Source organism: Gobio gobio, assembly GCF_949357685.1.
Source record: "Gobio gobio genome assembly, chromosome: 13".
NCBI classification, from domain to species: Eukaryota; Metazoa; Chordata; class Actinopteri; order Cypriniformes; family Gobionidae; genus Gobio; species Gobio gobio.
In genome coordinates this window covers 30,251,606-30,273,210 of record NC_137106.1, presented here as the reverse complement: position 1 = coordinate 30,273,210, position 21,605 = coordinate 30,251,606, and the positions used below count along the sequence as shown (strand labels likewise).

Here is a 21,605-nt window from a genome sequence, read left to right as displayed (position 1 = left end):
TTCCATTTTCTAATGATTGCTCCAACAGTGGACCTTTTTTCACCAAGCTGCTTGGCAATTTCCCCGTAGCCCTTTCCAGCCTTATGGAGGTGTACAATTTTGTCTCTAGTGTCTTTGGACAGCTCTTTGGTCTTGGCCATGTTAGTAGTTGGATTCTTACTGATTGTATGGGGTGGACAGGTGTCTTCATGCAGCTAACGACCTCAAACAGGTGCATCTAATTTAGGATAATAAATGGAGTGGAGGTCGACATTTTAAAGGCAGACTAACAGGTCTTTGAGGGTCAGACCGACAGACAGGTGTTCAAATACTTATTTGCAGCTGTATCATACAAATAAATAGTTAAAAAAAATCATATATTGTGATTTCTGGATTTTTTTTAAAGATTATGTCTCTCACAGTGGACATGCACCTACGATGAGAATTTCAGACCCCTCCATGATTTCCAAGTGGGAGAACTTGCAAAATAGCAGGGTGTTCAAATACTTATTTTCCTCACTGTATGTATGTATGTATGTATGTATGTATGTATGTATGTATGTATGTATGTATGTATGTATGTATGTATGTATGTATGTATGTATGTATGTATGTATGTATGTATGTATGTATGTATGTATGTATGTATGTATGTATGTATGTATGTATGTATGTATGTATGTATGTATGTATGTATGTATATATATATATATATATATATATATATATATATATATATATATATATATATATATATATATATATATATGTGTATGTATGTATGTACAGTGCCTTGCGAAAGTATTCGGCCCCCTTGAACTTTGCAACCTTTTGCCACATTTCAGGCTTCAAACAAAGATATGAAACTGTATTTTTTTGTGAAGAATCAACAACAAGTGGGACACAATCATGAAGTGGAACGAAATTTATTGGATATTTCAAACTTTTTTAACAAATCAAAAACTGAAAAATTGGGCGTGCAAAATTATTCGGCCCCCTTAAGTTAATACTTTGTAGCGCCACCTTTTGCTGCAATTACAGCTGTAAGTCGCTTGGGGTATGTCTCTATCACTCTATTACAGTTTCATATCTTTATGTTTGAAGCCTGAAATATGGCAAAAGGTCGCAAAGTTCAAGGGGGCCGAATACTTTTGCAAGGCACTGTATGTATGTATGTATATATGTGTGTGTGTGTATATATATGAGAAGTCAGTATCGTAATATATATGATATCAATGTATATCAATAATGTATATTGATATTACATTAGAAAAAAGAATAACAATGTGATAATTGCATATTCTTTAAAACATTTTTTATAAATATTGCTGCTTCTAAGTAATTTTCTAATTTTAACAGCTGAAAATGACATTCCTGATAACGGGCTGCAAAAGTCCTTCAAGAGAGATCATAAAATGGCATGACAAATCCAGCCACAAAATGACCACAATTGTGGTGTTCGATTGCCCCAAAATAGGCACGCCATGTTCCATAAGCCACATGCAAGGCATTGCCCCAGGCATCCCATGGGCCCTGTGTGTTCAAGGAGAGATCTCAGCTCCCTGCTGAACCGTTTCCTACAGTAACTGTAGCAACACTGATGGTCCAGGACAAAACTACTAAGTTGGACTAATGGCACTTGGGTAACCAAACCATACACCACTGATCTTCAAAGCAAACATTTCCATCAGTGCAGCCATCTATCAAGAAAGATAATTGACTCCCTGTTAATAAAATTACATTCAGTGTCCCATGAATTGCTCAAATAAATATGTTTTGTTTCTTTAAGCGACACACCCAGCGTGAAGGCCATTAGACAGTGAGACCTAATCGAAGACCCGTAGCTCACAAGAAAGCATCCAGGCGTATTTTTTAAGCAGTGTGATTTTGATATCGCTGAGAGACAATGATCACGGGCTAACGGGGCGGAACACAAGTTTGAACATCCTCTTTAGGACCCCTTCAGAGTTCATTAGAACATCTACCAGCACTTCATTATATCTTTCAGTGGGCGCGAGATACGTGTCCATGTCACATTAATTAAGGCTCCTGCCTCTTCTATTTTCTCGCCAATGTCACCAGCAGTTATTGGGCCTGTGCTTGGCACTCATCACTTGTCTGAGACACGGAGAGGTTGAGGGAGTCGTCTGAGAGAGCCCTGATGAACGGCACGGACAGTTCGGAGTAAGAGAGCTCGCCTCACACTGATGAACATGTCTTTTTGATGACCACTAAACCCACTCAATGCCGCTGCCAAGGGTAAATCGAATTAAAGATTGCAATTTGGCCCGCAGACTTGGACTTGGCACTTTCGTTTTGGACAAGTCTTTCGCCTGGAGGATCAACGGCTTACGAGGCACAGCTTTTTCAACTTACAAAGAGTAAAAGCACACACTATACTGGCTGAATCCAGCGCATAATATGGAAGTCAGAAAGAGAAAAATCTGTTCATTTTTTTTAAGAGTTTCTCCCCTGTTTCCCCCAAAACAGAAATTAAGCGTGTATCTACATTTTATCATGTGCAGTATCACCTTTGAAAATTGCAGGTAGTGGAGTGTTTAACATTCTCTTGTCAAGCATACCCCTGCTGGGACAATAAATGCCTGTCCAGTTTTGCTCACAGCGGCGGCGGCAGATTAGAAACAGCAGGAGGACGGTGTAGTGTGAATACAATACCGATAAGAACGCGCGTCTTAGCCCCATTGCTATGCCTTTCCTCGGTGAATGTGAGAACCTGCTGTTTTCTAATATTTACACACAACTAGAATCGCAAATGTACCATAACTGCATTGAAAGAGCTCTTTCTCTCTCTGCCATGTAAAATCAGTATATTTCTTTTTCCATGTGTGGGTATTTCGGAATGGGGGCACATGGGGACGAGAATAAATACAAACACAATAACAGTAACATTTATTTCATCTTAAGGAGAGAAAGAGCTGGTGTTGATAAATCACACAGAAGAATCTATTCTTTTATGCCCCCAAAACACACAAATGAAGATACGAGCGGGACAAATTTATCAGATGCCCTAAAAGAAAAGGATCGACCACAACAAAGTAAAAAGTATGAAGTCTGTGATTATAATTAGCTTTTTTCATTCCATTACTGCCAACTACCCACTCCTCTTATTCTGATACAAACCTGTGGCTCTGAATGTTGGATTTCTGTAGAACAAAAAAGTGTCACTGTACCTAGAAATATAAAATAAGCATGAATGTAGTTTGTATTCCAACATGCAGCCAAAAGCTCCCAAAATCACTTGGCAACAAAATCTAATCTGGGTACGTTTACATGCTTCTGTAAAACACTACATTTTATATATACATGTGAGATGCATTATATATAACTATTATTATAACTACATATGCATACATATAATAAATAAATACAAATAAACACACTCCCATTCAAAAGTTTGGGGTTGACAATTTTTGTTTTTCAAAGAAGTTTCTTATGCTAACCAAGGCTACATTTAAAGTTTAAATGGTAATATTGTGAAATATTATTGAAATTTATATTTGCTAAATATATTTTAAATTTTTTTTTTTTTTTTTGCAAGCCAAATTTTCAGCTGTCATTACTCTAGTCCTCAGTCACTTGTGCTGCTTAATATTTTTTGTGGAAACTGTGATAAATTTCTTTTTCCATCAAATGATCCTAAAAACTGTTTAAAAGAACAGCCTTTATTTGAAATATAAATATTTTATAACATTATAAATGTCTTTTGATCCAAGATAATGCCTCCTTGCTGAATATATGTATTTTTTAAAATAAAACAATCTTAATGACCACAAACGTTTGAACAGTAGTGTATCCCTAACCATTAATTAAAATGATTTTCCCTTTTTCCAGTCTGTTTTAGTGTATTAAATGGAGAAGCCTCTTGTCATTCCCTAATACGCAACATTACAAGAGTACACCAAGCCAATAAAAGACACATTTTCAAAACAAGAGCACTAGTTATCGTTAATAACAAGCAACCCCTTCCGAAACGTTGAGGAAAGCAAAGAGCCAGTGAAACCTCAGCAAGGAGAAATTATTTTCCAGCATGCAGCCCTCCAGCAAACCCCAACAGCCTAAGACAAACTCTTAGAAACTAAGAGAGTGGATATAAACACAGGTCAATCAATGGCCACAGTCAGGCCCATCAAAGCAGCATGTCCTCCGGTGAGGTACAGGTGGTAATGTTGTGTTTAAGGTTTGCCTTTCCCACCCACCTCCCCCCAACTGTGCAATCATTATGTACTACTGCCCCCTACTGCGGAGCAATGGCTGTGCGCCCTGAAGGTCAGTGGTGAGGAAGGGGAAGAAAGCGCACAGGGGTGCACTTTAGTCCTCGCCGTTGGAACAATCGATGCCGGCATCAGCTCAGGGCTCACGCGGTTCCACTCTGAAAACAAACATTAGGAGAAACATCTTCCCCCTTCACTGTTCTTGCTGGGCCAACTGAGTCTAACTAGAGTTAACAAGGCAACCAAGGCCGTGGTCCCCCCTCAGCAAGGAAACTTGAGAGGGTGAAAGGTGGGAGATTGGCCTCAGAGGAGCTATGAAATGGGCAAATTGGGTATAACAGCATCTCATGTGTACATGAGAGAGAATCGCTAAATCTGCCCTAGAGCAGTTGATGATGGACAACCGCAATCAGTTTAGTGTTAAAAGAAAGCACAACTCAGAGTTTTTGGGAACTACACAAGTTTCAGTGGTTTGGTGAATTAAGTGCATCCATTTACCATGCCTTATGCAGGTTCTGATTGCTTTGTGTTTTGACTATTGACTTGACACGTCAAATGCTGAAGCATTGAGAAATCAAACTCAAAATGTCACATTCATATAGGGCTGGGTAAAACTATCCTTTTTTCCAACTAATAATACATTTTACACTTCATTTCTAATGAATTGTGATCTTCATTTGAATAATCCAAAATAATATTGGCTCTTATATAAACGGGTATATCTTTATCAGATATATATCAGATTTCAGTTGCACACACACACACACACACAAAATGCTACCCGACTAATGATTTTGTGACTAAATTAGCAAATAAATCAGAATTTGGAAATCAAATCAGTATCAAATATATACAAGACCATGTGAATCCGAATTAAGTCAGCAGATAGTGCATTGATTCCTTCTTAAGTTGTGGCGGCAACTTTTTTGAGCTCCAAAAATACACGCCTGAGTTTGTGCATTTCCCCAAACTCCTGGAAAACATAACTGCTCTTACAGTCATGACCCTGTATGCATGCCATATCTATTATTCATGTATTCCAACCTGTCCTCATCAAATTATTCCTGTCCCCTTAATGTCACATCAATTTTACTGCGATTACAAAGCAAACAATTCAAGATGACATTTGGACCTAAAAATACGCCTGCGAATGTTGTCGTGCGTTATCAAAACCAGTGATAAAGTTACAAAGCATAACAAGTGGTGCAGCCACAACTAACTTTTAATGATAGCTCTTTGAAGCCAGTTCCTAGCGGAGAACAGGAAGTTAAGAAAGACTCAAGCGAGAGTGACATGGAAAGTAGGACCCAAGTGCTAGTCTTTTGTCTCCACCTGATCAAATGGCAGCCGAGCAGAAAGGCGCGGAGCCCCCTTCTCCAAGCGCACGTACCCGGCTCAGTGGCGTCTGCCACACGTTCGCCTGCCTCGATGCAGGTATCAAAGACCAGCTCGCCTCTCCCACAGACGTCTGAGTGCCAACCGCACAGCGGCTTTCATAGCACAACAACAAGGGGAAAATGTGGCGGGGGAAGAGTCGGGACTCTGAGCTCCTTCAGGGATTTCCTTATCGGGGGCAAAGCAATCCCCTCTGGACCTCATCCGCATAGGCTTGATTATTCAAGGCATTACAAAGGAATGAAAATAACTCAACTCAAAGCCAGTCGTTTTTTTTTTTTTTTTATACCTCTTATTTATTATCATTTCACTGCACGAGAGTGTGCCCAACACCCTGCTAAAGTTTAAGAAAATGCAACCACAGAGAACAAATACAGACCAGACAATTTAAAAGATACAAAAAGGAAACAACTTGAACTAGAGTGCGAAGAGGATTAAGAGTTCTTCTTAGGCCTTCCTCTGCTTTTCTTCACCGCTGGCTCAGAGGAGGCCTGAGCTTCTTTCTTCGCTGGCCGCTTGGCAGGACTCGCCGCCTTTTTGGCTCCATTCACTTCTAAACATGTTACATGTTCATTTTAAAACGTTTATCACACCTATTGTTACTCAATTTGATGAAGATGGCTAACAAGTTCAGCTAGAGGTTATGGCTTACCCTTCTTCTGTGGAGCTCGCCTCTTCTTTGCAGGGGTGCCTTCGGTTTCATCAGCAGACTGGCCTTTTTCCGGCACTTTCTTTCGCTTGGGATTCTTCCAGTCACAAATAAAGACAAGAACATGGGGATGAAAAAGATAGAAGAGCAGTGGTCAATTCACTTGCCTACAGCAACCTTGGAGGAAGTTCAAATCAAACATTAAGAAGGGACCCTTTGCTCTATATACACTTGGAAACGACTGCATGCGCCTTCAGCGTTGTGAACGCTTGAGGAAATGTACTTATGATTCAGCTATCCAGTAAATGCGGCAATAACAAGGTCAAAAGCAATACATGCATACTACCATTCAAAAGTGTTAAAACATTGTTAGTAAGAAATGTTTCTTGAGCACCAAATCAGCATATTAGAATGATTTCTGAAGGATAATGTGACACTGAAGACTGCATTAATGGCTGCTGAAAATTCAGCCGTCCCATCACAGGGACATTAAAATATATTCAACAGTTATATAAATTTGTAATAATATTTAACATTTTATGGTATTTTTATCAAATAAATGCTGCCTAGGTGAGCATAAAAGTAAAAATGTACCAGATCCAAATTTTTGCATTCAATATTGAGAACTTAGTCTTGGAACTCCAAACAATAAAACTTACTATTCAAAATTCCTTGGGTTTTTTTCTCCTCAAATGAAAACTAACATAGAAGCTCAAGTCCTCAATTCAAGGAAATCGTGCTAACCGAACCAGGGGTTATGAAGAAGATGCACTTAACGACAGCAATCAAATTCTCCCTTTTCTTCACTCAGACTGCATAATGAATGCTCACCCCTCTCTCGGACTTGAACTATCATCCTTACTAGCCCCCCCCACACCCCCTCACATTTCCCTTCCATTTTGCCAATTGCTGCCTCATGATTACCATCCAGACCCTGCTGAGCTGAACAGATTGGCTCGATAATTACATACAATAACGGCAGTGGGCAGGTAACCCTCAGCTGGCATGGGCCAGCTCCCTGGTGGCACCTTCCATATGCAAACTGCATTGTGGGAAGCGATGAGAGTCCGTCCCCTCCCGTTGTAAGTGCGGCTCGCTGATTGCAGGCCCGCGCCGACTCCAAGGTTACCATGTCAGCAAATTTGTGATACATTAGCAGGGAATAAACACAGGCACTCAGGACCTGTTTGTGGGAGGAGGAGGAGGAGGAGGAGGGGCCACTGGGATAAACACCCAGGCGCTGGAGAGAACCTGAGATGCAGACGGCTTTGTTGCTAAAAGCTCTTTGTGCCGGACACCATGAATGAAGCCACAGTCTTATCATTTTCACCAAGTATATGCCATCAAGGGCATATTTGTGGGCTCGGACAGTTTGTTTTACACAAAATACACACGACGGCTGCAAAATTCACTTCTAAAAGATACTTTCGCTTGAAATCCATCCAGATAAACCGATTTAATGATTAACAACATCTTTTGCAAGTATTCAGAGAAGAGGTATTTCAGAGGAGTGAGATCTCACAACAGGGGGTTGACTTCAATATAGGATAAGAAACTAAGGTCAAATTAAATTCTTCCATTTGAAATGCAGAGATAAATACTACAAATAAGGCTTTAAACTAACAATTAATTAATATATTAACATCAAACACTTTGAGGTAAAATGAGGTGAGCAAGGGGCATGTTTGTGTCGGCTGCAAGATCCAAATAAGAACAAGAAACGTTTGTTAAAAGCATTGCACGTTAATCGTATTTGAAAATCAATGCGCTCAACCGCATTTCCTTCTAACCCGAGCAATTAGTCTTGGATCGTGTGTGGGCATTTTCAAATTTGAATCTGCTTTCAACAGGTAAACAAATTATAGGATGTTGAATTGGCTCGTTTTTAAATGCCGGGCGTCAAAAAGGGACTGTCAGAGCATTTTTAATGCGCTGGGAATGAGGGAGTGCGACAGAGGTCAGTTTTTTGATGTTCTACTGAAGGTGGCTCTCACCTTCACAGAGGGCGGCGGGCCTGTGCCATTAGTCGACACGGTGAAGTCCAGCTTTTTGTCATCTGTCGCCCCTATGGTCTTCAGGCCTTGCTGCAAAATACCTCGCAATTTTGCGTAATCTGGCTTGTCTGTGTATCCGAGAGCCTTGACCTCTTGCATGAACTTCCCCATTTCCTCTGGAAAAAGAAAAGACATTAAGCACAACATTTAAATCTTAATGCAGATGGATTTATTCAAACATAGCAATGCAGCTGCACACTGTTAAAGACACTTCTGGGTCAATAAACAAACGAAAAGCAATTACGTGAGTGATCAAGCGCAACTTGGACCTCTGTCTCAAAGTTCATCTCAAACGAACACGAGGAAGTCCGATGTTAATAAGGCGCATGTACACGTATGTTTGTGCGTTTAGCATAGACAGAACAGTCCCTGTAGGGCAGTGTCTTCACAGCAGACGCTCACACTTTAACCTTCAGGCTAAGTTTAGAGGAGAGGCGCTGACATTTGTCACTTTGTTCCTTATACTTCTCCGCTCACAAACTGTTGTTTACTGTCGGCTGCTAAAATAGTCACACCAAACAGAATTAGTCGTGATGGCCGTGCTAACAGTGCCGCCTCCCATCACCTCGGTGTTGTGATGCGCCGTGTACGCACAAGACAACAGCCTGAGGAGGGATCTCGCCGTCTGCCGCGCGGCTGTCACAGGACTTAAGAACTGCCATCACATCAGCGACTGAGCAAAGGAAGCCAATGACATCTTTGATTTTTAAATGACACAAAGAAAGAACACCCTAAAGTTCTGCAAAAGTACAGACTGCCAAACACTGACTGCAAAACTAGGCAATGCAGAGGTCGAGAACGGAGAAGGGTGAAAAACAAGTTTGTTTAAAAACTTCCTCTTTTATTAATTTCATTGCTTTGTGGTCGAGCGGGGTAGCTGATACAATGGGTACGTACACTTTTAAAAAAATTTTTTAGATTTACTAAACATTTCACTAAAATATTTGTCAACAGAAAATGTGTACATGTATAAAAAGTGGAAGATCACGCTCCTGTTTAAAGTTAGTGTGAGAAGTAGCAGGAATTAGCACAGAGCTGATAGATTAGCTCTAATTAAGGCTAAATCACCAGGTCTACACTCATTATCAAAGAAGAGGCCCTCGCACTCTTGTTTGCGCATCAGAGCTCGAAAGTGCGTCACTCCAATTACAGCTTGGCAGAAAAACAAAAAAAGTACTACTGCCGAATTCACAGGTGCTTCTGCGGTCGCGACACGGTTAAACAAATAAATGTGATGAATGCCATTTAGTAGTGAGAAACAGCTTAAGATTCAAAACTCTTAACCTACTGTAATACAAAGCATATAATTGATATTTTACAACCAAAGTGGATTCATCTTTTTAAATGTATGAAAGCTTCTCCTATGAACTTAAATAATGCTCTGTTTTTTCTCACCTGGTTTATTTTCTGAAGTGAAACAGCTTTTCAAGAACTCCTCAATATTGTCTCTACACCTGAGGAGACGAGTATTAAAAAAATTAATCAAACAACATCTAGGAAATGTATCTATTATAATGAATTAAATCAAACCCATTATTATTTATATCCAGAAATGTGTTCTAAGGCAATTAAGGGAAAAAATGAATTAGTTATATTGCAAAGAGGCATTTACTTGCAAGTTAATATTCATTAGCCAATGGCAAAAAATAAGGTAGATTACATCTTGGCTCAGAAAAACTCTGAAAAGCTACAAGCGAGGTTAAAGATACTCACTTGAGTTTGGAGTCTCTGACATACAGTGGGTCCTGAAGTTTGTCCTCCCAGGGCAGACGGCCACAAAGCCACTGGATCATGCAGTAGCCCATGATTTCCAGGTCTGCTCTTCTTGAAGGGGCTGAAATATAATATTTTCCCCCACAGAAAGGAGCTCTTAAAAACATTTACTTAAGAGGCCATTTTAAAGGGTTGGCCACCTTTTTCAAACACAATTCTTGCACTTGGAACATTTTTACGAACTTTTTAGTATTTCTAAAAGTGCCTGTCTCAAGATGCAGCGGTCTTTCCCATTCATTTGCGCTCCGTCTCCACATTCATGGTACTAGTAGTAATATATATTATATTTTGCTAGCTACTGCTAGTTATGTTGTAATGCTTAGTATTTGAAACAACCAAATAAATTAATTAATCATCTTACATTTGGGTATTTAAGATAGGTTGGAAGTTATCCTAACTTTAAGAAGTTATTTACGATGATTTTTAAAAAAAAATTCTTAAGAAAGGTTTTTGGGAATACAAAATATTCTTATATTTTTTCTTACATTAGAAAATAAGAAGAAAATTGGCAGATAAGAAGAATTTTATTCTTTAGAATGTTTTGTGAATCTGGCCCCTGATTTCCAAATGTCTTACCGACTCCTTTGTGCGCATCAACACTAGTGAACTCAATGGTCCCGTCATGACACCTCTTTGGGTCTTCTTTGTACTCCTTTGGCACTCCTTCAGGAGAGTATCTATAGGCCAATCCATAATCCACTAAATAAACCTGGGTTAAACAAACAAACAAAAAAAGTCAGAATCAAATGCTTCCTGTGCAACAAAAATGCAAATCTCTGCTAAAATCATTACAGAAAAATAATACAATTATAAAAAGATAATAAAGTCTACAGTAACTTTAAGGTTACTACAGACTTCCGCGAGGACACTGCCTGTGTGTGTTGACTCTGTGTTTGAATTTGCCTCCGCGTTGCTTCCATGCCACAGACTGGACGGAGTCACGTGATTACACGAGGGAGTATGTTTTTTAGGGGAAAGTATTAACAGGATTAAAATTAGGGGTGCTCCGATCGATCGGCAACCGATCATGATCGGTCGATAATCGCTTTGGGATGGTTGATCGGCGGTCTCCAAAAAGGCCGATCTCATGAACCGATCGCATGCTGACGACACATAAACCCCGCGCCTGCTGTGAGAGCTAGGGCATAATATGCAGCGACACCGTCTCATTCTCTTTCCAGTGCGGGTAAAATAATTATAATGCTGAAGGTGAGGTACAATTCATATTTCTATATTAGATAACTTTCGCAGTCATTTGAAAACGTTCTGTGGGACATAAGTTCACAAACAGCGCGCGTGAATCACAGCGTGCGCGCGCGCTCTCTCTCCCTTTCAAAATGCTCAAATGGCTTCACATCAGCGCATCGCATCTGCACTAAAATCGAGGTGCTCAGTTGACACAGGATTTGCCACTTTGCACAATCGAGGCAGTGTCGCATTGTCACTAAAGTTTATCATTTGCATTTATTTTTAAGTCTTGCCAGTGTTCAAACCGCACTCGCGCGCACGGTCTGGACACACACACACACACACACACACACACACACACACACACACACACACACACACACACACACACACAGGCCATCTCACAAAAAGCTTGCGAGTACAAAGTGCGCTGAAATGGTCAGATACACACATATGTATGTACTAAATGACCGTCTTGACGAGTATGCACGTAAACCCCGTCGTGACTCGCGAGTGAACATTTGTGCAACTGCATGTAACCGTAACCGTGTTCACTCTTAAAGTGACAGCTGTCGAATAAACTGCTGCTGTCTCTGAGTTTCTCTTTGTCTTGTGTTGAACCTTTATGACACCCACTGCTCTTGAATGACTAACTTTTGCAACCTTAAGTGTAAGGATGAATCTAATTTAATTTATTCAGGGAAGACCAATATTAATTTACATTTGATTTCTTATTAAATGTCTTTAGTATTTCTTACCTCAATACTAATGTTAGACCTACCTGAAAAATTGTTTTTAAAAACAAAAATGCACTGCATGATCAAATATTTAGGTGAGAATTATATACATTTATTATATACATTTATTTGGGAAAGATGGCCTACAATAGTCTTAAGTTATCTCATTTTCTAAAATAAACACTTGGTGGTTCTTCAAGATCTTGACTCAGTTAATTTAGAGTTAGTTTCATTTCTACAAATGGTGCAAACTCTGCAAGATTATAGATAAAAGATTGCCATTCTGTGATCGGCAGTGATCGGCAATCGGCAGATCATGATCTTGGTGATCGGTAATCGGTGATCGGCCCCAAAAATGCTGATCGGAGCATCTCTAATTAAAATCTTAATTAACCAACATGGGAAATTTATGTCAGTTAGAGGTTCTGAATTTCGGATTCGATTACTTTTCCATTAAAATCAGCTCTATCAAAAACGTCTCGAAACCCCTACAAAATTTTTCTGCATAGCGCCATTCGTACCAAACATGCTAGAAACACATTAAATTGTTGGCTAAGTGCTAATGTATGCGATTAAGGCCACGAAACAAGAAGTTGCTGTAACTCAGACATACAATTTCCGATTTGCTCCAGACTTCACATGTTTGAGAAGAGTCAAGCCCTGAACAAATCTACATGACAATATTCAGTTATAGTAATAGCGCCACCCACTGGCAACAGGAAGGTGACACGGGTGCGAGGGCCCTTTCATCGCTGCTTGCAGCTTTAATTTGTTTAGTTGTCTGATCAAAATCATGGGAGAATTTGCATGTCGTGAAATTGCTGATTGCTGTCGAACCCATTCAAGTGGTTACTGATTGATCACCTGACTTACTAAACTGTATGCTAACATTACTTTCAGATGTAAATGTAGTAACCACTTGGATAACTTGTGAGTTTACTCTGTGAAAGATTCATCAGATTGATTTTAACTGGTAACTTATGAGTTTGAGACTTTTGGAATCATTTGTTACATGAACAAGTTAATTTACATTCAGTTCAGAATTCAGTGTTCTAAAAGTGTTTTAAAAACCATTATCTCATGTTCCCATCACACAATAACACTTCAAATCATTCCTATATCCGATAAAACATCAGTAGGCATTTCTATTATTTACTTTACAACATGTGCATTTCAGTGTCTGTGTACTTTAAACACGCATAAAAAAACATAGAAATACATGCATTCAGAAGCAAAGAGAAAACCCAAGCAATTAACAAAAAAAAGGATGCTCAGACTCACCAAGCAAGCAGCGACTAATCCCAAGAGGCCGAGTTTTAAATTGTGACTTTAAAAATAGCAGCTTAATACTACACCACTGATACATTATTAATCTTCAAATTAAATATTTGCCCCTGCCCAGCCCCCCAACCTTATTTGCTAGAGACAGCTTCAATACTGTCTCTAATCTCTCCAGTTTATGAGCCGCATTAAAGGCTTAAATTGTTTTGCTTTTTTTCCCACCCAAATCTCATTAACAGATGGAAAAAAATAAGAATAAGTAGTTTCTTACATTGCAAATCACTGGTACTCCAATTAAAAGAAGTGGGAGCTCTGTATAGTCCTGCAGTCTACGTCTCTACAGTTAAAGCTGTACAGCCATGGCAACAGAGATCTGTTAAACATGTGGAGGGCTTGAAACAAACCTGATTGGGGTTGGTGTAGGACAGAAGCAGGTTGGAGGCTTTGATGTCTGCATGCACATATTCATGGTCATGGATGTACTCCAGAATGTCAAGCTAGAGAGATGAAAGATTTGTTACAAGGAGATTTCATAATAATACAAGGATATAAGATTTTCTCCGACTGCCTGTAATGCCACAACAGTCTACAGAGGTGTGGCCTCACTCATTGCTCATTTTATTTTAGTAACCCCCTCTATTATTGGAAATTCTGGTTGAGAAATAAATTAATCATTAGTGACATAAATATGTGTAGTGGGTATTTCATTGACAGTGGTAACATGTAATATCTGCTTTGTCAAAATGTCAAAGTAAAGTACAAGACCACTGTCATACCGTTCAGCGAAACAAAGAAAACATAACTTGGTGCACTATTAAACTTTCAGCATAGTTTACTTCTGATAGAGGTACACTTGGAAAAAACCTACAAGTCTGAGGCCAAGCTGAAGAACCAGTTTCCTTGGAAATTTCTTTTCATTTGCCTCAAATTTCTTCTGAAGATCTGTTCCAAATCGATCCATGACCATAAATCTGTACCTGTCATGAAGATTAATGTGAAGTAATTACATTCAAGTGGGATTCTTGTGTTTTCAAAAGATCAAAAACATTTGTAACTTCCTAAACATTTTATTAATAATAATAATAATAAATAATAAAAAACTCACATAAGATGAAATGTTATTCATTATGTAATACTTTGGAAATGATTTGTCCTACCTCTTACCACCTTTCTCATGAAAACCAGAGCCCCAATATTTTGGAACTCCCAAATAGTCAATTTTCCTTGACTTCATCCAAGCCCCAACTGAATCAAAATATAAAACATTATGTCACAAACATAATTCACAACACATAAACTATTTCACTTCACAGTGAAAAGAAGAAACGGTAACACTTTACAATAAGGTTGTATTAGTTAACATTAGTTAATGCATTAATTAACATGAACTAACCATGAACAACACCTCTGTTCAGCATTAGTTAATCTTTGTTAACGTTAGTTAATAAAAATACAGCTGTACATGGTTTGTTCATGTTAGTGCACAGTGCATTAACTAATATTAATAATATTTTAATAATGCATTAATAAATGTCGCAATTAACATTAACAAAGATAAATAAATGCTGTATAAGCAAAGTTCATTATTAGTTCATGTTAACTAATGTTAACTAATGAACCTTATTGTAAAGGTGTTACCGAAGAAACATTACAGAGACATCAGTTCTAAATTTCTAAACTATAAGATCACACCAACAGTTAAATGCAATCACATGATCAATTCATAAAGTGGGCAAATAATTCAAAACTTATTCTTTAAACTTGTTGGTGCTCAAAGTAATATTAAGAGTATTCCTCTGAGACCAAACTGTGAGTGTGCCGCAAGGTAATCTGCTGGTGGGACAAATATTTACTAACATTACAATATTCCAATGAATAAAACATGAGCATCCCTTAGTAATATAGCAGTTAATTGTCAAGGGAGACTGACATTTGGATTGTTATTAAATAAAGCGCAATACTGTGGCCTTGGGGCAGCCATAAGAGCCACCAAAGGCAGAGAGTTGTGGTTTGTCTGTCTCCATAAGGCCCTCAATGGTGAGCTCAGAACTTTATTTAATTAAAAGAGTTGCTCTTCGACTTTTTTTCAGTCTGGCTCATCATGCATATGAGTGTGTTTGCAGTCACAAGGGCATACTTAGATCAGGTTTGGCAGCTCGCATGTAGAACTTCAGTTCAGAGAAGAGAGGGCCATTTTCACTTGGCTCCTGCAAGACATTAAAAATAATAGATGTCGACTGATTGATTGGTTTTGCCAATTCATCTGCACAGATAACCAATTGCTGGAACAATCCGTTATCTGCAAAAATTCAAACCGATATCCATACTAGTTGTTTCCATTGCTGGAGTGGCTGAGAACGGTCAAATCTAGGGCTGCAAGTATCGATTATCTTGATAATGGATTAAAGGGTTAGTTCACCCAAAAATGAAAATTCTGTCATTAATTACTCACCCTCATGTCGTTGGACACCCGTAAGACCTCCGTTCATATTCGGAACACAAATGAAGATATTTTAGTTGAAAGCTGATGGCTGAGAAAGGCTTCACACAGGCCTCCATTGGCATTCAGTACATTGACACTTCCAAGATCCATGAAAGGCACTTAAAACGTCGTTACAAAGTCTATCTCACCACAGTGGCTCTACAATAATCATACAATGCGACGACAATAGTTTTTGTGCGCAAAAAAAAATCAAAAGAACACCTTTATCCAACTTGTTCTCGACTTCCGTGTATGCCTCCACGACGCATGCGCGAGAATATGACGCAGATCCGGCGTTCGGACATATGACCCAGAAGCGATTTGTTTACGAGCAGAGGAAGACGCGCGTGTCTAAGCTGTTGGATTCTACATTGATCGTGCTTTAGGTCTCGGCGTAGTGCTCAAAATGGGGTTAGAGTGTGCATTTCATGGAATCCCGAGCCCCGGCGCTACGTCATATTCTCGCGCATGCGTCGTGGAGACACACGCGGAAGGCAATAACAAGCTGGATAAAGGTGTTCTTTTGATTTTTTTTTGCGCACAAAAACTATTGTCGTCGCATTGTATGATTATTGTAGAGCCACTGTGGTGAGATAGACTTTGTAACGACGTTTTAAGTGCCTTTCATGGATCTTGGAAGTGTCAATGTACTGAATGCCAATGGAGGCCTGTGTGAAGCCTTTCTCAGCCATCAGCTTTCAACTAAAATATCTTCATTTGTGTTCCGAATATGAACGGAGGTCTTACGGGTGTCCAACGACATGAGGGTGAGTAATTAATGACAGAATTTTCATTTTTGGGTGAACTAACCCTTTAATCTGTCGATTTATTTCTTCCATTAGTCAGATAAAATGTCGAAACATTATACATTAAAACATTTTTACTAAAAAGTAATTTTAATCCATTGTTTTAAACAATGTTATTCCACATCCTGCCCAATGCGGTCCTCCAAACAGTGTATAATATAACGCCTATGAAAACAAATATAGTGAATGCATCTCTGTAGCTTATGCTGTATTAAGAAAAAAAGGTTCAAATAAAAACATTACATTTTAAACCTAAAATGACTAAATTAAAAATGATAAATAAAATTTGTACAAGGTATGAAGAACACACACATTCTCCAAACATAGTTATTTAATTAATGGGCTATTGAGGAAATCATGCATCAAAGGCATTAAACCGCACACGCATATGATACAAAATCAAATATGCAAAGGGAGGAAAAGAGAAAAATTTTTGAGGGTTACTTACTGTTGTAAATATAGTTTAGATTAAACGTGTAACAGTATTAAAGTGTATGACAAACTTAAAGTTTACACTACACAAACTGGAGTGAAATATATGAAAACAATTACACGTTAGCTCCAACTCCAATGTTTAATGTCACGATTGTTACAATCTATTTGCATTACTTTACATCCAGCTGGTCGCATTTATGCCTTTGTTAATATGCAGCGAAGTTACATATTTAAAGCTAGTGACGTGCGAAAACAAAAGTTCATGTGGCCGACAGAAGCAAATAAACAAATCCAAAAACAAAGGTTTTTTTTCCACTGTAATACTTTTTTTTTTTTTTTTTTTTTTTTATATAGTGGGGCAAAAAAGTATTTAGTCAGCCACCAATTGTGAGAGACAGAATGAGAAAAAAAATCCAGAAAATCACATTGTCTGATTTTTAAAGAATTTATTTGCAACTTATGGTGGAAAATAAGTATTTGGTCACCTACAAAAAAGCAAGATTTCTGGCTCTCACAGACCTGTAACTTCTTCTTTAAGAGGCTCCTCTGTCCCTCACTCGTTACTTGTATTAATGATGGACCTGTTTGAACTCGTTATCAGTATAAAAGACACCTATCCACAACCTCAAACAGTCAGACTCCAAACTCCACTATGACCAAGACCAAAGTGCTGTCAAAGGACACAAGAAACAAAACTGTAGACCTGCACCAGGCTGGGAAGACTGAATCTGCAATAGGTAAGCAGCTTGGTGTGAAGAAATCAACTGTGGGAGCAATTATTAGAAAATGGAAGACATACAAGACCACTGATAATCTCCCTCGATCTGGGGCTCCACGCAAGATCTCACGCCGTGGGGTCAAAATGATCACAAGCAAAAATCCCAAAACCACACGGGGGGACCTATTGAATGACCTGCAGAGAGCTGGGACCAAAGTAACAAAGGCTACCATCAGTAACACACTACGCTGCCAGGGACTCAAATCCTGCAGTGCCAGACGTGTCCCCCTGCTTAAGCCAGTACATGTTCGGGCCCGTCTGAAGTTTGCTAGAAAGCATTTGGATGATCCAGAAGAGGATTGGGAGAATATCATATGGTCAGATGAAACCAAAATAGAACTTTTTGGTAAAAACTCAACTTGTCGTGTTTGGAAGAGAAAGAATGCTGAGTTGCATCCAAAGAACACCATACCTACTGTGAAGCATGGGGGTGGAAACATCATGCTTTGGGGCTGTTTTTCTGCAAAGGGACCAGGACGACTGATCTGTGTAAAGGAAAGAATGAATGGGGCCATGTATCGTGAGATTTTGAGTAAAAACCTCCTTCCATCAGCAAGGGCATTGAAGATGAAATGTGGCTGGGTCTTTCAGCATGACAATGATCCCAAACACACTGCCCGGGCAACGAAGGAGTGGCTTCGTAAGAAGCATTTCTAGGTCCTGGTGTGGCCTAGCCAGTCTCCAGATCTCAACCCCATAGAAAATCTTTGAAGGGAGTTGAAAATCCGTGTTATTGACCAAATACTTAATTACCACCCTCATTTGCAAATAAATTCTTTAAAAATCAGACAATGTGATTTTCTGGATTTTTTTTCTCATTCTGTCTCTCATAGTTGAAGTGTACCTATGATGAAAATGACAGGCCTCTCTCATCTTTTTAAGTGGGAGAACTTGCACAATTGGTGGCTGACTAAATACTTTTTTGCCCCACTGTATATATATATATACGCAAATATTTATGAAACATACATACATCATACACGTGTGTGTATTGAATATACATACTAATTATACACAGTACACACACATATATTGTGTGAAAAACAAATGTATAGTTTGGATGTGATTAATCACGATAAATTATTTGACAGCCCTATTATTTATAATTAAAAAGTACAGTCCATTTTCATGATTCAGTACTGATTTTCAATTTTTGTAATACATTTCAGCACTATTTTATGTGTTATGTTTGTTTTCATTCAGTATTTATTTTAAAAAATATAGATGGATTAATCGGTTATAGGCCAGAGTGGGCCAACCTAGTTATCGTAATCAGAAAAAAATAAGCACCAAAAATAACTGACATTTAGAAAAAATATATAAAAACGTGAACCCACATACATAATAAAAAAAAACCTGCTGAGGGAAAGTGTATGTCCATTATTGCATCTTATTTGTATTGCTTGTAAAAATGTAAACACTTGTACACTTTCCTCGAGAAAATGTAATTGGTAATATGCCCATGCAAAAGTTTCTAGGAAGTAGGTGGTTGCTATGGCATTGCTGGATATTTGCTACTCTATGATATTATGATCTCCTTCAATGTAAGTCTATGGCACGTTTTTGTTTAAATTATTATCAATCAGGCAATGATCATACATTTTATTGTTTAGTTTACTTAATACACGTAATGATTGTCAAAAAAAAAGCATTTTTATTTAATTGTTTATTTACTGTTTTATTATTTTTTATTCTTCTAGTTAAGGCCATAAAAATTCTTCTCATGATAAATAACATTACATAAACATCAGAAAAATTTCAAACTCTGGACATATACCTGCCGTCAACAACAACAAAAACATACACACAGTCCCTTACCACTTTAATGACATAAGGTGCATCAGCGCCAACAGATCCTGATGAGTCTTCATTAGCTAAAAGGAAATGACAAAATTTCATTTGAACAACTGATAAATAAGTACAAAATAAAGAATTAGAACTTCATACTTTTTTTTTTTTAAATCTTACCGAGATACAGCAGGCCAAAACCTCCCTGCCCAACGGCTGTTCCAAGCTTCCATTTTTTCTTTGCGTTATCCGTCAGGACCTCTCCAGGTGGGAATTCTTCAGCCAGTTTCCTCTTGGCTGGAGCTCTCGCTTTCTTCACCCCACCTGCCTTGGCCTTGGGTGGCATTTTACTAAATGCTTTAAACTATCAAAAAAGAGAAATCCAAGCTTCATTACAACTGAATTTGGGACCACTACGGTTTAGGACTGGGTGGTATATCAAGTTAGTATGATATATCAATATATTTTTATAAACAATATAGGATGAGGCAATAGAGTTTATATATACACTAGTTTGATATTACGAGCGCATCTGAAAAATAGTGGAGGACACAGTTGAGCTGTGGCGGGGAAAGTGCATAATCCAATTTGTCCTAAACATAAAACATACTCTATATTAAGGGCTTCAAAATAACTTGTAAGATATAATTAATGCTTATAGTTTAAAGCTTATTATATCTTTTATAAAGTGGCTTACTCTGACAGATAGTTGTGCTGTTTAATGCGTTTGGGATGTGTTGTTTTCCTCAGTGCATAACTTACATTTCACAGGTATATTCTCCATCTGTTAGAAAGTCATGTAAATATTTCTATTTTGCTGTCAGGAGAGAACGTAAATCACCGTATATCACCATCCAGCCAACAAAAACGAGATATTTTTGGTCCATATCGCCCAGCCCTAATAGGAATGTTTTTATTTTGCATTATTTCTCATTTTATGCATTTTTTATTACAACATAATATATCGAGTGAATAGTTCAAATGTACTTATATTCAGAATGTCTAAATAAATCCTTTTTATTATAACAATGTGTGAAGTTTTAATATTTTATTTATTTCTATGACTTTCACAGAACTGGAAATCACACTTTTGAAAATACACAGACACGTCGAGATTTTCTATGACCAAGGCAACCCTGTCAGTGGTTACATTTGGTTAGTGGCCTACAAATAATTTGTTTCAAAATAACTATTATTAAATGAAATCTAGGGAAGCATGATAATGTGGTCTTAGACATTTGAACATCAGCATTACATTTGGGCCTGGTCATCAGATGTAGTCTCTTGATGATATGATTATGGACATGGAAACTTTAGCTACACTTAACACAAGCGCTTTCAGAGATACAGGCCTACTAATTACCCTACATGTAAAAACAAGACTAGGGTGTGATTCACATGAAGAGTGATGGGGAGAGTTTGTGTCAAAATTATTAAGTAAATATATAAACTTTAGATATATTGAATAGCCAGACTTGCAACATGACAGGTAACGTTAAGCGCTACAATTAATGACAAGGTCAGTGATAACATTTGTGTTCGGGACTGTTTCAATTTGCAGTCCTGCCAATGATGCTGTTTGTTTCACTTTTAAATTTAAAAGAAACACGGACATTAATAGCTTTTCATTGTTTTACTATGTTTAGCAATTGTACAAGTATTTAAGAGAGATAAACATGACGTTAATGGCACACAATAGTATCAATGAAAGTGACGTTGAGTTATTTATATTGCATTCGGGAAGAAACTGCGACTTAACCATTTCAACTCGCTATGCTAGCAGAGTTAGCTGCCTTATAACGGCTTTGTATCACAACAGAGCAGATGATTTGTACTCATAATCCGCTATTAAACACACGGACATGACGCTTTATTAAAGCAGATCGAGAATATTCCACTAACCTTTCCGCGCGTAAGTGGCAGGTTGTAACAGCTCTTCCTCTCCAAAGTTCCCGCAAAACGACTCTTCAGAGTGAAGTTCAGCGAACGCGATTGGTTAGAAAGAGGGTTGCGTGGTTCCTGGTTTTG

At 38.3% G+C, this 21,605-nt stretch overlaps 1 protein-coding gene across 1 annotated transcript; it reads right to left on the bottom strand.

Moving 5' to 3' along the window:
- Nucleotides 1-3,539: 3,539 nt before the first annotated feature.
- Nucleotides 3,540-21,585, bottom strand: vrk1 (VRK serine/threonine kinase 1). The gene is made up of 13 exons (XM_079833552.1): nucleotides 21,480-21,585; nucleotides 19,758-19,941; nucleotides 19,608-19,663; nucleotides 15,426-15,495; nucleotides 14,446-14,533; nucleotides 14,157-14,265; nucleotides 13,693-13,785; nucleotides 10,659-10,791; nucleotides 10,023-10,143; nucleotides 9,705-9,763; nucleotides 8,250-8,425; nucleotides 6,259-6,352; nucleotides 3,540-6,159 (listed from the first exon to the last, which is right to left on the bottom strand). The coding sequence occupies exons 2-13, from the start codon at nucleotides 19,921-19,923 to the stop codon at nucleotides 6,041-6,043; spliced, it is 1,284 nt and encodes a 427-aa protein (XP_079689678.1). The 5' UTR covers nucleotides 19,924-19,941; nucleotides 21,480-21,585; the 3' UTR covers nucleotides 3,540-6,040.
- Nucleotides 21,586-21,605: the final 20 nt, after the last annotated feature.

Excerpts from the sequence above, each read along its gene's own strand:
- vrk1 (XM_079833552.1), bottom strand. The coding sequence starts at position 19,923 with ATGCCACCCAAGGCCAAGGCAGGTGGGGTGAAGAAAGCGAGAGCTCCA. Across the intron at positions 14,266-14,445 it reads CATGAGAAAGGTGGTAAGAG|GTACAGATTTATGGTCATGG; the intron begins GTAGGACAAATC and ends TCTTCATGACAG. Across the intron at positions 9,764-10,022 it reads GTCAGAGACTCCAAACTCAA|GTGTAGAGACAATATTGAGG; the intron begins GTGAGTATCTTT and ends TCGTCTCCTCAG.